Source organism: Lycorma delicatula, chromosome 6 (genome assembly GCF_047948215.1).
Source record: "Lycorma delicatula isolate Av1 chromosome 6, ASM4794821v1, whole genome shotgun sequence".
NCBI classification, from domain to species: Eukaryota; Metazoa; Arthropoda; class Insecta; order Hemiptera; family Fulgoridae; genus Lycorma; species Lycorma delicatula.
In genome coordinates this window covers 16783273-16796021 of record NC_134460.1, presented here as the reverse complement: position 1 = coordinate 16796021, position 12749 = coordinate 16783273, and the positions used below count along the sequence as shown (strand labels likewise).

The 12749-nt window shown below is 31.7% G+C and overlaps 1 protein-coding gene across 13 annotated transcripts in view; it reads right to left on the bottom strand.

The window, feature by feature from the left end:
* Positions 1–12749, bottom strand: part of LOC142326673 (uncharacterized) — an 84911-nt gene that overhangs the window by 24036 nt on the left and 48126 nt on the right. For 5 of the 13 annotated variants that reach the window (XR_012756832.1, XR_012756836.1, XR_012756834.1 and 2 more), the window contains one exon: positions 1298–1357. The exons of 7 other annotated variants lie outside the window; for them this stretch is intronic. Coding sequence is in view for 1 of the 6 variants with exons in the window: in XM_075369290.1 (XP_075225405.1) it covers positions 1323–1357 (35 nt within the window). In the remaining 5 variants the exon portion in view is untranslated. Of the gene's footprint in view, positions 1–1071; positions 1358–12749 lie in introns of those variants that run through there. One more of the 13 variants, XM_075369290.1, reaches the window with a different exon arrangement.

Below are 12749 nucleotides of genomic sequence, written 5' to 3'. Positions count from 1 at the left end.
TCCCCCTTCTTAAGAAAAAAACATTTAAATAAATTATAAATAATAATACGAAAATATTTTTATTCCAATGTTGCCGGTCCAAAAATTTATTTTTGTCAGTCGGACGTTTGTGCGTATGTATGTTGGCTTGTGATTGTTCTCATAACCGTGGACCGATTTTCTGTAAACTTGGAAGACAACAAGCACTACCTTCGAAGGTGGGGGAATGTATTAAACGTTTGCAGCAAAAACTGGAAAAAGGGATCACGGTTTTTTGGCCGAAATAAAATTTCAAATCTTTACCGGGACGCTTTAGCGAAAACTTTTCTTACAGAAATTGAACCTTTTTTTGATCGATATGTGAAATTCCAAAAAAATGTTTATTTAATATTCACCCCCCAAAGAATAAATTTATTTTATTTAGGGGTAAGGCCGTAACCCCCGGGTTGGTCTATCGGTGAACGCGTCTTCCCTGATCGGCTGATTTGGAAGTCGAGAGTTCCTGCGGTTAAGGTCCTAGTAAAGTCAGTTATTTTTATACGGATTTTGTATACCAGATCGTGGATAACGGTGTTCTTTGGCGGTTGGGTTTCAATTAATCACATATCTCAGGAATGCTCAAAGATGAGCATAATTCCTGGAAGCTAAATAAGAAAAAGAAGACGGGGTACGGCCGTATCCCTCTGCCAGACCGGGAATAAAATTTATTAGAATTACAAATGTAGACAAATATTTTTCCTGCTTCATGAATTTTTAGTTATCCGTTACGGAAATATATTACAGAGACTCTATAACAATTAAACTAATTATATTCCCGCTCCTAAGTACGACCACTAACACATCTCAGTACTGTAAACAACTCGTAAAGTACTGTACCAAATTCGTAGATCCTATGATGCCTCTACAAAAATTAACAATTTTAAACGACGATACGTACCCCACTCCTTTAAATAAGTTCAAAATTTTATGTTATCAATGCCTTATATTTATATGTAGATGTATCGCAATATTCGAGTGAAATTTCAAATTTTAATGGTTAACGGGTCATATGTTAAGCGGTCATTCAGCAAGTATTGGAAAAGATTACAACAATTTAAATAAAAAATATTTATTTTTATTATTTTTAATGTAAATAAGAATATCAAAGATTAAATTCCACGGAAAACTAAATGAACTTTTCCAGCATTTGCCCGATCGCATCAAGGGAAAACATGGCAAAACCTTGATAAGAACAGCCTAACAATATTTATGTCTATGATACATTATCAGATTACAGGCATATAACATGAGTAAAAAAATTTACATATTATGATATTACAATTTTAATTATAAGTCTTGGCGATTTATAAAGTTCTTCCACATCGGATATCCTTTTTCCCTGTAAAAAAAAAAAAGACAAAAATTATTATAATAACGATCAACACAAAACTTCCAGAACACTGGACCACAGCCCTCATCCATCCATTACATAAAAAAGGGGATAAAACTAATCCTGAAAACTACAGAGGCATATCTCTCCTGGATTGCACATACAAAATCCTGTCGAGAATCATATACAACCGATGCAAAGACCAACTTGAACTGGAACTTGGGGAATACCAAGGGGGATTTAGGCCATGGAGAGGTTGCCCGGAGCAAATAATATCCCTAAAACTTATGATGGACTTATATAAAAGACGGAAAAAACAACTAATAATCACCTTCGTCGACTTTAAAAGGGCCTATGATTGTATACACCGACCATCCATGCTGAATATTCTGAGAAACCTGGGCCTTCACCCTAAACTCGTAAACATGATAAAATTAACTTTAACCGATACCCAGTCCAGAGTGAAATTCAGAGGTGAACTCTCTCAACCCTTCTACATAAAAACTGGATTGAGGCAAGGAGACGGCCTCTCACCACTCCTTTTTAACTGCGCCCTTGAATTTGTCATGAGAAAATGGTATGAAATAAATCCCAAAAATATAAAAATGGGTACTAAGAAAAACTCCATCACACTAAATTGCCTAGGATTTGCAGATGACCTCGCTCTTTTAGCAAATAATATTCAAGAAGCCAAAACACAAATCATGAGCCTTCAAAACCTAGCAAAAAAAAAAGGGCTTCATATCTCTTTCGAAAAAACTGAACTAATGGCCATAGATCCTCTGGTAATAGAGCGCATTACGGTAAACAATCAGAAAATTAAAATAGTAAAACAATTTAAATATCTAGGGGAAATAATAACTTATAATTTAAATGAAAAACTGACATGGCAAAACAGGACAAATAAAATAATTAAATCCCAAAAATTAACTTGGTCAACATATAACAAAAAATGACTTTCTGCTAAAACAAAACTTAAACATTATAAAACTGTAGTACAGCCAGAAGTCACCTACGGAAGCGAGACCCTTTTCAAAATCACTCAGAAAAACCGAATTGAAAAAATTCTGAAAATAGAGAGGAGAATTGTCAGAACGTGTATCAATAAAAAAACACCAAAAAGAAGGCCGATGGTGGATTGTGCCAAATGAGGTGGTGTATCGAGAAATAGAGCCTGTTACTGATACTATGCGGAAAAAAAGAATCTCTTTCTTCGGTCATCTCATAAGGACACCGCAAACAAGACCGTCAAGAAATATCATTGAAAAGCTCTGGTTCCAAAAGCTAGAAGTAGGATGGATCAAAGAAATTAGAGAAGATATGAAAGAATTGGGAATTTCCCTGACTGACCTACAGAATAAAACTGGAAAAATTACAAAGCTAAAAGATAAAAGCATTAGATTTAAACAAAAGACAGACAAACGACAAAATACAACGAAGAGGGTGTTTACGGATGAAGAAAAGAAAGCAAGATCTGAACGGATGAAGAAATACTGGGCAGCTCGAAAGAGTAAAGTAGCACGCTTTTCTCAGAAAAGATCCAACTAAAATTGACTTAAGTGGTCACATGTTGGCCGTAAAAGCATAATAATAATAACGATCAACAATCTCTTATCAATAAAATAAATCGAATGGCTTTCACCTCTTACACCCATCTTGAGGAGAATGAAAGAATCGAGTGGAAAAAAATAATAATATGACACGATGATTCATTATAAGTACGAGTATAATACGTCAGTTCTACTAATTGTTTATGAATATATTTATCGTAAAATATTACAAAAGTCCTTTTATGAGAAAAAATGTAAAATTAATGTAATCGACATATGGATTAACAAAATAAAAGTTCTCTAAGTACGTTGAAAAATGAACTGAAACAGAAATTTACAATTACGTAATTATTCTGATCTGTTGAAGATAAAAATCTAAACAGCATTTTGGTCCCACCACCAACAACATTCATTTGTTAAAACATAAAAATATTTAAAATTATTATGAAAAAACCCCAAAATTTGGGATGTTAGTAAGACCTACCACCAACAATATTCATTTGTTAAAATATACAAATATTTTAAATTGTTATGAAAAAAATCCCATTATTTGGGATATTATTAAGTTGAGCACATATTTACATGACTGCCCAAAAAGGAGTGTAATGTATTTTAGGGTGTACGTATGTACGTTCCATCGTAGCAGCTCAACAGCGGAACCAATTTAGATGTATCCTTACATTATGGGGAGTGTCATAGGCTCTATATATATATATGTATGTTTAATTGTAACTAAAAGGCCACAAAAAATCATATTACGATTCTAAATTGATAATCAATAATATTTTCAATATCGATTTATTTGTGTCGAAAATAGTTGTGATTTGAGAGCTGCTACGATACTGAATGAATGAATTACGGTAGTAAAACTTATTAATTTATTTTATAATTATTATTACAGTTGTTATTTATTGTTTACAAAATTTAAGAAAAAATCTGGTTTTTTGATGGGCAGTATGTTTAATCATGTAAGCATGTTCTTTCTTCTTGCTCTTATTTGTCGGTGTTGCTTTATTTTATTACTGCTAAATATTAACTAATAATCCCTTTATTTTATTAATAAAATTAATAAATAAATATAAAATAATCTAAGCTTAGAAATTAAATTATATAATCTGTAAATTAATTGACAACGGACTGCTTTTAGCAGGAGAGTTGTGGAAGAAGCCATGTACAATCGCCCGGCACATCACCACCATTGGTCTGCTTTGTGCCACAAATCTATTGCTAAATATCAACTAATAATCCCTTTCTTTTATTTAATTTTTATAATTGTTTTTATTATTTACATGACTGCCCAAAAGGGGAAGGAATGTTTTTAGGGTGTATGTATGTTCCGCTGCAGCAGCTCGACGACTGAACCGATATACATCAATGACCCTGCGCTGAAATTCCTAAGTTTCCAGGAGTGTCATAGGCTATATAAATATGTATACATATGTGTATGTATACTTATAAAAATATATGTAGCAGTGGAAATTTGCCGGTTGAAGTACCAACTTTAATGAATTGAATTAATGAACTGTGAACCTGTATCACTGTGCGAGCTGGGTTTGAATTGAACGAACTGATTGAATACTATTACAAGAGTAACAGAATTAAATTTACATTAAATAAAATAAAATAATATTAAATAATTTCTGTTTAATAATGAGCTTCTTGTGGGGACTGTGTGTGAGGCTACAGTTGGTGAGGTGATGCAAGCACCTTGTGCGAGGCTAAACCAACCATCACCATCAACTGGTAAACTGGATGTCTCTGGGGTGCTGTTTTGGAAGGTGCAATGGGGTGCTCTTATATTGCTGCAAACAATCATCCGGTTTTTAAAATTCAAATGGGGTATTTGTTAGAAGGTTGAGGACTAATTTTTACATGCATTAGGTACACTCTCGATCTAACAGATCACGGTTATTCATAAATGTTGTTATATCTTCACAACCAATCTTCCAGTTTTCAAAATTTTAATGAGGTATTTGCTAGTAAAATACAAAATCATGATGGAACCTAACCAGAAAAAAAGTTGTCAGCAATGTTTTTTTTTTTCGGCAGTCATGTTTTTAATTTTTAATAGTAATCTCTTGTATGAATTAAATATACGTACAAGGGTTGTTCAATAATTAAACAGACAAACACCAACACTGGAAAAACTATTTCAAGAATAAACTGAAACCGATTGACATTTAAGTTGGCATCCCTCACCTAGTGTGTATTAGTTGTTTGAAAAGAATTTCAGTTATTATCACCTTTTTTGTTTAGTTTAAAATGTCAGCTTCACTTGATATGTGTTCAGTGGAAGATTTGGAAGTTTTGACTGATGCTTCACAAAATTCCATACCTTATTCGCAAGAACAAATGCATAAAAATTGGGAAAACTGCTGAAATTTGTAACGGAAGTATAAACATCACCCATTCCATAATTATAAGCTGAATAACTACATTAAGCTGAATTAAACATGTTCAAAGTGGTTTCTGAGACAACTGACTCCAAGACACCCAAATTCACATTTGAATTCATCATTTTTAGCCAGAATCCAAACATCAGAATGGAATGAAAACACCAGAGGAGTTTGCTCACCAGGAAAAATTCAAAAACTGCACATCACCCTGCTGAAATTTGTAACAGAAGTATAAGCATTACCCATTCCAGTATTACAAGCTGAATTACTACATTAAGCTGAATTAAACATGTTCAAAGTGGTTTCTGAGACAACTGACTCCAAGACACCCAAATTCATATTTGAATTTTTTTAGATTGCATAATTTGAATTCATCATTTTTAGCCAGAATCCAAACATCAGAGAATGGAATGGAAACACAAGAGGAGTTTGTTCACCAGAAAAATTCAAAAACTCCACATCAGCCAGTAAAGTGATGCTAACAGTGTTTTGGACTAAAAAGGGTTTTTTATTGGGATTATTTGAATGAAAAACAAACAATCAACACCAAGTACTATTGTGATGTAATAGAAAAGTGAAACTTGCAGTAAGGAGAAAACTTCCTGATTCTCTCTCGAAAGGCATAATTCTTATGCATAACACTCATCCCCTACTGCTCAAAAGACACGGGAAACTATTCAAAAGTTGGGTCAGGAGGTGTTGTCACATCTACCGTACATTTCCAATCTCACACTATCGGACAGTTTGTTTAATCCTCTCACAGTTTTTGCGTGGGACAAAGTTCAGCAACAATGAGCAGGTCAAAAATGCGGTCAGTACAAGAACTGCTCTTTTGATACCAAGCTGTACATTTCTTTACTACTGGTATAATACAGTATACAATATATGCAATATAATATCTAAGCGTTTCCCAAGTACCAAATATATAAAGATGTCTTAGTTCAACAGAAAAAGTAACAGACAAAGAAGAATATTTAGAGTAGCATTTCTTGGGCACCGAAAGACAATCAGAAACAATCGCAATGTACAGTATGAATCTAAATAAAAATAGGTGTGAGGAAATGCACCATTTTTCTCATTCTCCAACTTGTTTAAAGCTCATTACAAAGCTATTGATGTTGTAAATAAGATTTGAAATATTTCATTTTTTTCATCACAAACGTTGATCTTTTAAAATTATTAGTTTGTACAAGAAAAAACTATTAATATACTAATGCATCACACTTAGATACTGTATTTACAAGAGCAATTATTTTAAGCAGTATCAACTACCGGTCATTAACCTCAAAATATAAATGTCACATCATTCTTTAAAAGTGTAATGCGTGTTAATTTTAATTTTGTTGATATAATATGACTTCAGCCAATGACAATTCATCCTTGCTGCAGATACTTTAATTTACAGGATGCTACTCTGAAAGATTACAGGATGCTACTCTGAAAGATTACAGGATGTTAGCAGAATCATCTTACCCAGTAATAATTAATTGTAACATTAGCTAAGAATAGCTAATATACTGTGCTCACATATTATAAGCACTAATCAGCTACTATTACTTTTTTCAAAATAGTCATATCTACTTTGATACATCAGTTTAAAAAAAACAGCAAATAATTCTAATGTACTTTTGTAGACTACAACACATGCTTAACAAATTAAATTATATACACATCAGTTTTTAGTTTATTCCTCTTTTTGTATTCGATTAACTAAATTATAGGCCTACTGACTGGACAATTCTTACTAACTTATCTACTTTTATCACAAACTTAGTAGACATCTTCGTTCCTGTATCCCTAATGTTAGTTGTCTACTAACTGTACTTATCATTGCTCAGGTCATCACACTAATCAATTTTTGATAGTGAAATATTAAAAAAAAAAAATTTAACAGAATAAAATGACCAGAAAAAATTCACTGATAAGCACAATTCTGTTTCAATTCATACCAAAAATAGAAACTTGATTTTGTTTTTGTCTCGTTCAAATAACCCTGAATTAGTAAATTTTAACATTTGAGAATTGTGTAATGACAACTCATGGAAATGAAATGCGACCGTACATAGATAAGAATAATTGTAAATACTAGCTTTGTCACAAGCTAGTGAAATGGAGTTGTATACTTCAGTCAAAACTTCAACTTATAATTACAATTATCGTAAAAATGGATTTCATTAAAAACTCAGCTTTTTAGAGTACAAAATATACTGACGCCACAATATAATGTTTCAATTTATTAACCTGACTTTTTATAAATGTAAGTAATATGTTACGATCTAGCAACAACAATCTGCACTCAAAATCAAAAAGCTGCAAAAAATATCATATATCCTAAATTCTATCAATTTTATGCTTTTAGAAAATAGGTTGGCTACCTCATAATCTCGGGTGAAGCCGAGACGGGAGATGGTATAAATAAATAAATAAGTATATATATATATATATATATATATATATAAAATAGCATATCGAGAGTGATCAATGCCCAGCAAAAACTACTGAAGATAAATTGCTGAAAATTTAATTGCTAAGCAATTATAAAAAAATTCTTAGTATCCACTTTCTCCTTACGGTGTAAGTGCATACTAAGAAAATCCACTTTGAAATTCCGAGTTTAACGGGTTAAAATGGATTAATAATAAGGAAATTATTATTTTTTTTTTTTTTTATTTCTCTGTATCTCTGTAACAGTCCTAGGTATCAACTTAATTTTTTGTGTGTGTAATCTTAATATGAATATCTAAAAGTTGATTTGTACATTTTTTTGAAATTCAGAGATTAAAAGTGTTAAAATTGATTTTTGATTTTTTTAAATCCTGTTATTTTTTTAATTTCTTGGTAACAAATGAAGAAATCAACCTGATTTTTGGTGACTGTAATCTTCATGTCGATAAACTAATTTCTAGATTTTTCAAATTCGACCTTGAAAGGGGATGAAGAAAGATATAATCGACTACTTTACAAATTTTATAGAGAAATGTAACTACACAACTAGGGTTGGAAAAATACATAGAATGTAGACCCCCAGTAATTTTTTATCATCAACAGAACAGGCCTTGGTACCCTATCGTTTTAAGGTTATTTTATGTTACCCATGTTTGGAAACAACAGTTAATTTAAGTTCTAACAGCACCTAGAAATCAATTACAAAAAAAAAAACTCTAAGAAACACTGGTAAGTGAATATGATGTACAAAATGTCTAACATACTAGGAGGTTTCAGAATGATAAAGCAATGAAAACCTTTTATCATTCCGTACCGCCTAAAGCTGTAAGGGAAATTCCCAAAGTTGGGATATGCTGGCAGTAAAATCCCTCCTGCATAGTTTCATTGTGGCCTTAAATAAAAATCTATAGAGACCTACTTTTCATATATTTCCTGATTTCCTGATGTTCTTGTATCGTTTTCTAATCTGGTTGCTCTGCTTTTTTTATAGACCTAGCCTCCAAAACCTGCTTTTTCACTAAAGGGGTGAACCTAACCAGAAAGACAGAACAGAATGATTTACACCACCAAGTGAAAAGCATAAAGAAAATAGTTCAGTTAAGATCAGAAGCCAGGTTTCACGGCTTCTTGACCTGAAATCTTTTTTTGTGGAGCAGAGCAATTAATGAAATAAAATAGACGCAAAATAAAAATCTAACCTTATTTACTCAAAGCTGGAGCGAGTAATCCAAGAACATTTTTTAAATTCTGGTAAACCTAAGTACAACATCTAACACTTAATAAATAACACGATGATGAAAGAATACAATAAAAGAATATACAATATGATTTGAATACAACATCAGAAATGTGACAAATATCACACTTAATCACGGTAGTGTTCAACTGCACTTACAATTCAATTACAGTACAATAAAAAGTAAAATAAAATACGATTAATGATTTAAATATTTAATTACAATTAAAAATTATAATAACGTGCGATAAAACACTATACACATGAAAATTCATCTAAAATAATAAATCTACAAATACAACCATCAATCAGAAACTAATTTAAAGAGCTTTTCAATTTATTTAACTAGTTTTATTACATATTAGATTATTTAATTACTTAATAGATTATTAAAGCTATTTAAATTATGTAATTTTTTCAGTACCGGTATGTTTATGACTGTTAACAAAAACCGCTGAAAAACTAATTTTTCCTACCGAAAATATTTATAAAAAATTTAAAATGTGAAAATAGTCTACTTTTCTATAAAAGAAATTGCGTTATAACAAAATAAGTAAAACAAATCTTTACATAACATAACATGAATACACAGTTTTCATTATGATGTGGACAATCAGAGCATTAAACATAATTTTTTTTTTTTGTAGCATTTAATTAGTCCTTATAAATAAAAGAAGTTGAAAAATGTCGAGCAAAGCTGTCCTACAATTTTTTAGTAGCTAGCATCATGTAATAACCACAGCAACAGGTGTCATTTAAAATTTATGTTTAATATTTTACGTTCACTACTTTTAAGGTATTGAACTGTGCTAACAGATCAAGTTCAAAACCGGAATAATAATTATTCAATAATTCTGTAATTAAAAAAAAAAAGCTGACAAAGTTGTAATATTTTCCCGGGATTGGTTATATGTTCTTATATAGAGGAAAATTAATGATACTTGAAAAAGTTTCCTGACATTTATTTTTTTGGGATGGGGGTAATTTACGATGAAGTTTTATTGTAAAATTATCATTACATGATAAAATAAACCAAAAAAAGTTTAAAAAATTAAAACAAAATTACTTTTATTTTTCTATGCTCCCTCACTTCCAAAGGTTTTTGATTTTTCTACATTTACTACATTAAATGGAAGAAACTAAAAAAAAAATTCCACTGAAAAATGTACAACCAATAGTTACCTAAAAATTTTTTTTGAGAGAGGTGGATGAATTACAATGAAACGTTATTGCAATATTATTATTAAAATCTTAAATAAACCACAAAAAAGTTTTTCTAAATTAAAAAAAATCAAAACTTTGATAGTCTCCTGCACCTCTAATATTTTTCACAAAGTATTTTTTTTGGGTCACTTCTACTATTATTATGCTTAGGAAGACATAAAAAAAATTTTGGTTAAAAAAAAATGCAATAAATAAAAAGATAGTTTTTTAAAATTTTTGGGGAAGGGGGAATTTTGGGACAATTTTTTTTTAAATGGGGGATAAGCATGCAAAATGTACTGAGCTTAATTAAACCGTGGTATGCTTGCAAAAGTTTGAGAAAATTGATCCCAAAAAACTATCTACACTACTCCCTAGAGATATTGACCACAAAACTTTACTAAAAATTGTCCCATTCACATGAGTGTACAAAACTTCACCAAAATAAATTTATCCAGTCGAAAGTTAAGCTAAAAACACACCAACACACTTGTATATGTATATATGAATATAACCCCCCCCCCATTTTTATTTTATTTTTTTGGGTACCTGGGTCATGAAACATCAAGAAATGCAAAACAACCCATACCTGTTTTTTGACTGATTACCATACTTTCCTTCTTGCATAACTCTAGAGCAGCAACAGGGAATTTTTTTGGGAGGACCAAAGAAAAATGAAAACGAGCTAGATGGGCCACCTGGGTCATGAAACATCAAGAAATGCAAAACAACCCATACCTGTTTTTTGACTGATTACCATACTTTCCTTCTTGCATAACTCTAGAGCAGCAACAGGGAATTTTTTTGGGAGGACCAAAGAAAAATGAAAACGAGCTAGATGGGCCAACAAAATTTATTAAAAAATAACACATGTACAGCTATATTTTATATTTATCTTTATCTTACGATATATTGTTACAAAACTCAATTTATGATTGAATGAGGTATGAAGGAGTGCGTGATGATGGAATTGTGACTGTACTTTTAAAAGTTTCTCAAAATCTGATTGTAACCGGGATGCGCTGACTCTTAAAAGTGAAGCTAAATGGTCATCTGTCAATCTATTTCTAACGCTATTTTTTTGAAGTTTTACGGTAGAAAACACTTGTTTGCAAACATAGAATGATTCTAGCATGGTGGTTATCTTCTGGACATGAGATCTCAAATTTGGGAAACTTGATCTCGATAGGGACTTGTAGAACTCTTAATTTCAGGACACTGAGAAACAACTGTCTCAACTAAGTGTTACATTGCAACTCAACTAGTTCAAGCTGAAATTCCGATTTCACTGTGTTGCAGTCCAAATTAAATGGCGTACTAAAATTATTCAAATCTTGTTCGATAGTTTTGAAGTCTTGAAACCTGCATTCAAATTCATCATGGAGCCTTTCTCATGCTTTCCTCGTAGCTCACTAGTTTGTCTTCAATCGCTGGGACTATTGTTTTTAGTGTCGAGAAGTGGGACAGATCTTTCTTAACTAGCTGTTTGACAAACAGAACTAGTTGCATTTTAAACTTTCTGAGATGGCCCCAGATATTGTGGATAAATCGATTTCTTCCTTGCAGCTTAACATTCAATTTATTCATGATGACATAGAAGATCTGTAAGAAATGCAAAAACTGAAAGTCATGCAGTATCTTCCTGCATTTCACAGCCTTTAAACATCTGTTTTTCATGCATGAATGAAATTATTTCCTCTTTCAGCTCCCAAACTCGCTTGAAGAAACGTTCTGCACTAAGCCACCTTACTTTAATGTAAGAAAGTATATCAGTGTATTCAGACTGCACTGAGTCAAGAAACTCTTGAAATTGTCTGCGAGTAAGCGCTTCAGATCGAATAATATTACAAAGCTTCATAATGACATCAAGCATGTGTTTCATATCTAGGGCAGATTTACACAGAGTCTTGTGATGCATGACACAATGAAGAAATACAACTTTGTTCTCAAAATATGTTTGGTTAAACATGCCAACAAACCAGATTTCTTCGCTGTCATATTAGGTGCTCCATCAGTCGTAATATTGCATATTCTAGTTATGGGTAATTTCAAAGTCAATGGCCTTCTTGAAATTCATTTAATGATCACATGCATGCTAGTTCTTCAATAATACAAAAATTATCATCAATACCTCTTATAAATAGTAGTAACTGGGCAATATCAATTATGTCAGTACTCTTGTTCACAGTAACAGAACAGAATTTAAACTAATTCTTGATATTAGCTGTGACAATAGGTGTTTATCTTTTGTTTCAATTCTAAAAGTAACTGTTTTTTTGAGACAAACTGACAGTCTCAAAATCATTTGTTTTGTCAAGACACAAAATATCACAAACTTAGAGCGTGCAATGTTTCACAAACTCCCCATCAGAAAGAGCTTTGTTACTTTTAGCAATATTGTATGCTACAACATAAATAGCATGTGCAGCTGCTTTTTGAGAACTATTTTGTTTTTTAAAAATATTTGCGAGACCTTTTCACATAGACCCTCTGCTGTTTGTTTCCTTCTATTTTCGGTCATAGCTCCATAACTGGCATTTTTATGCTTAGATGTAAAGTGCCGGGAAATG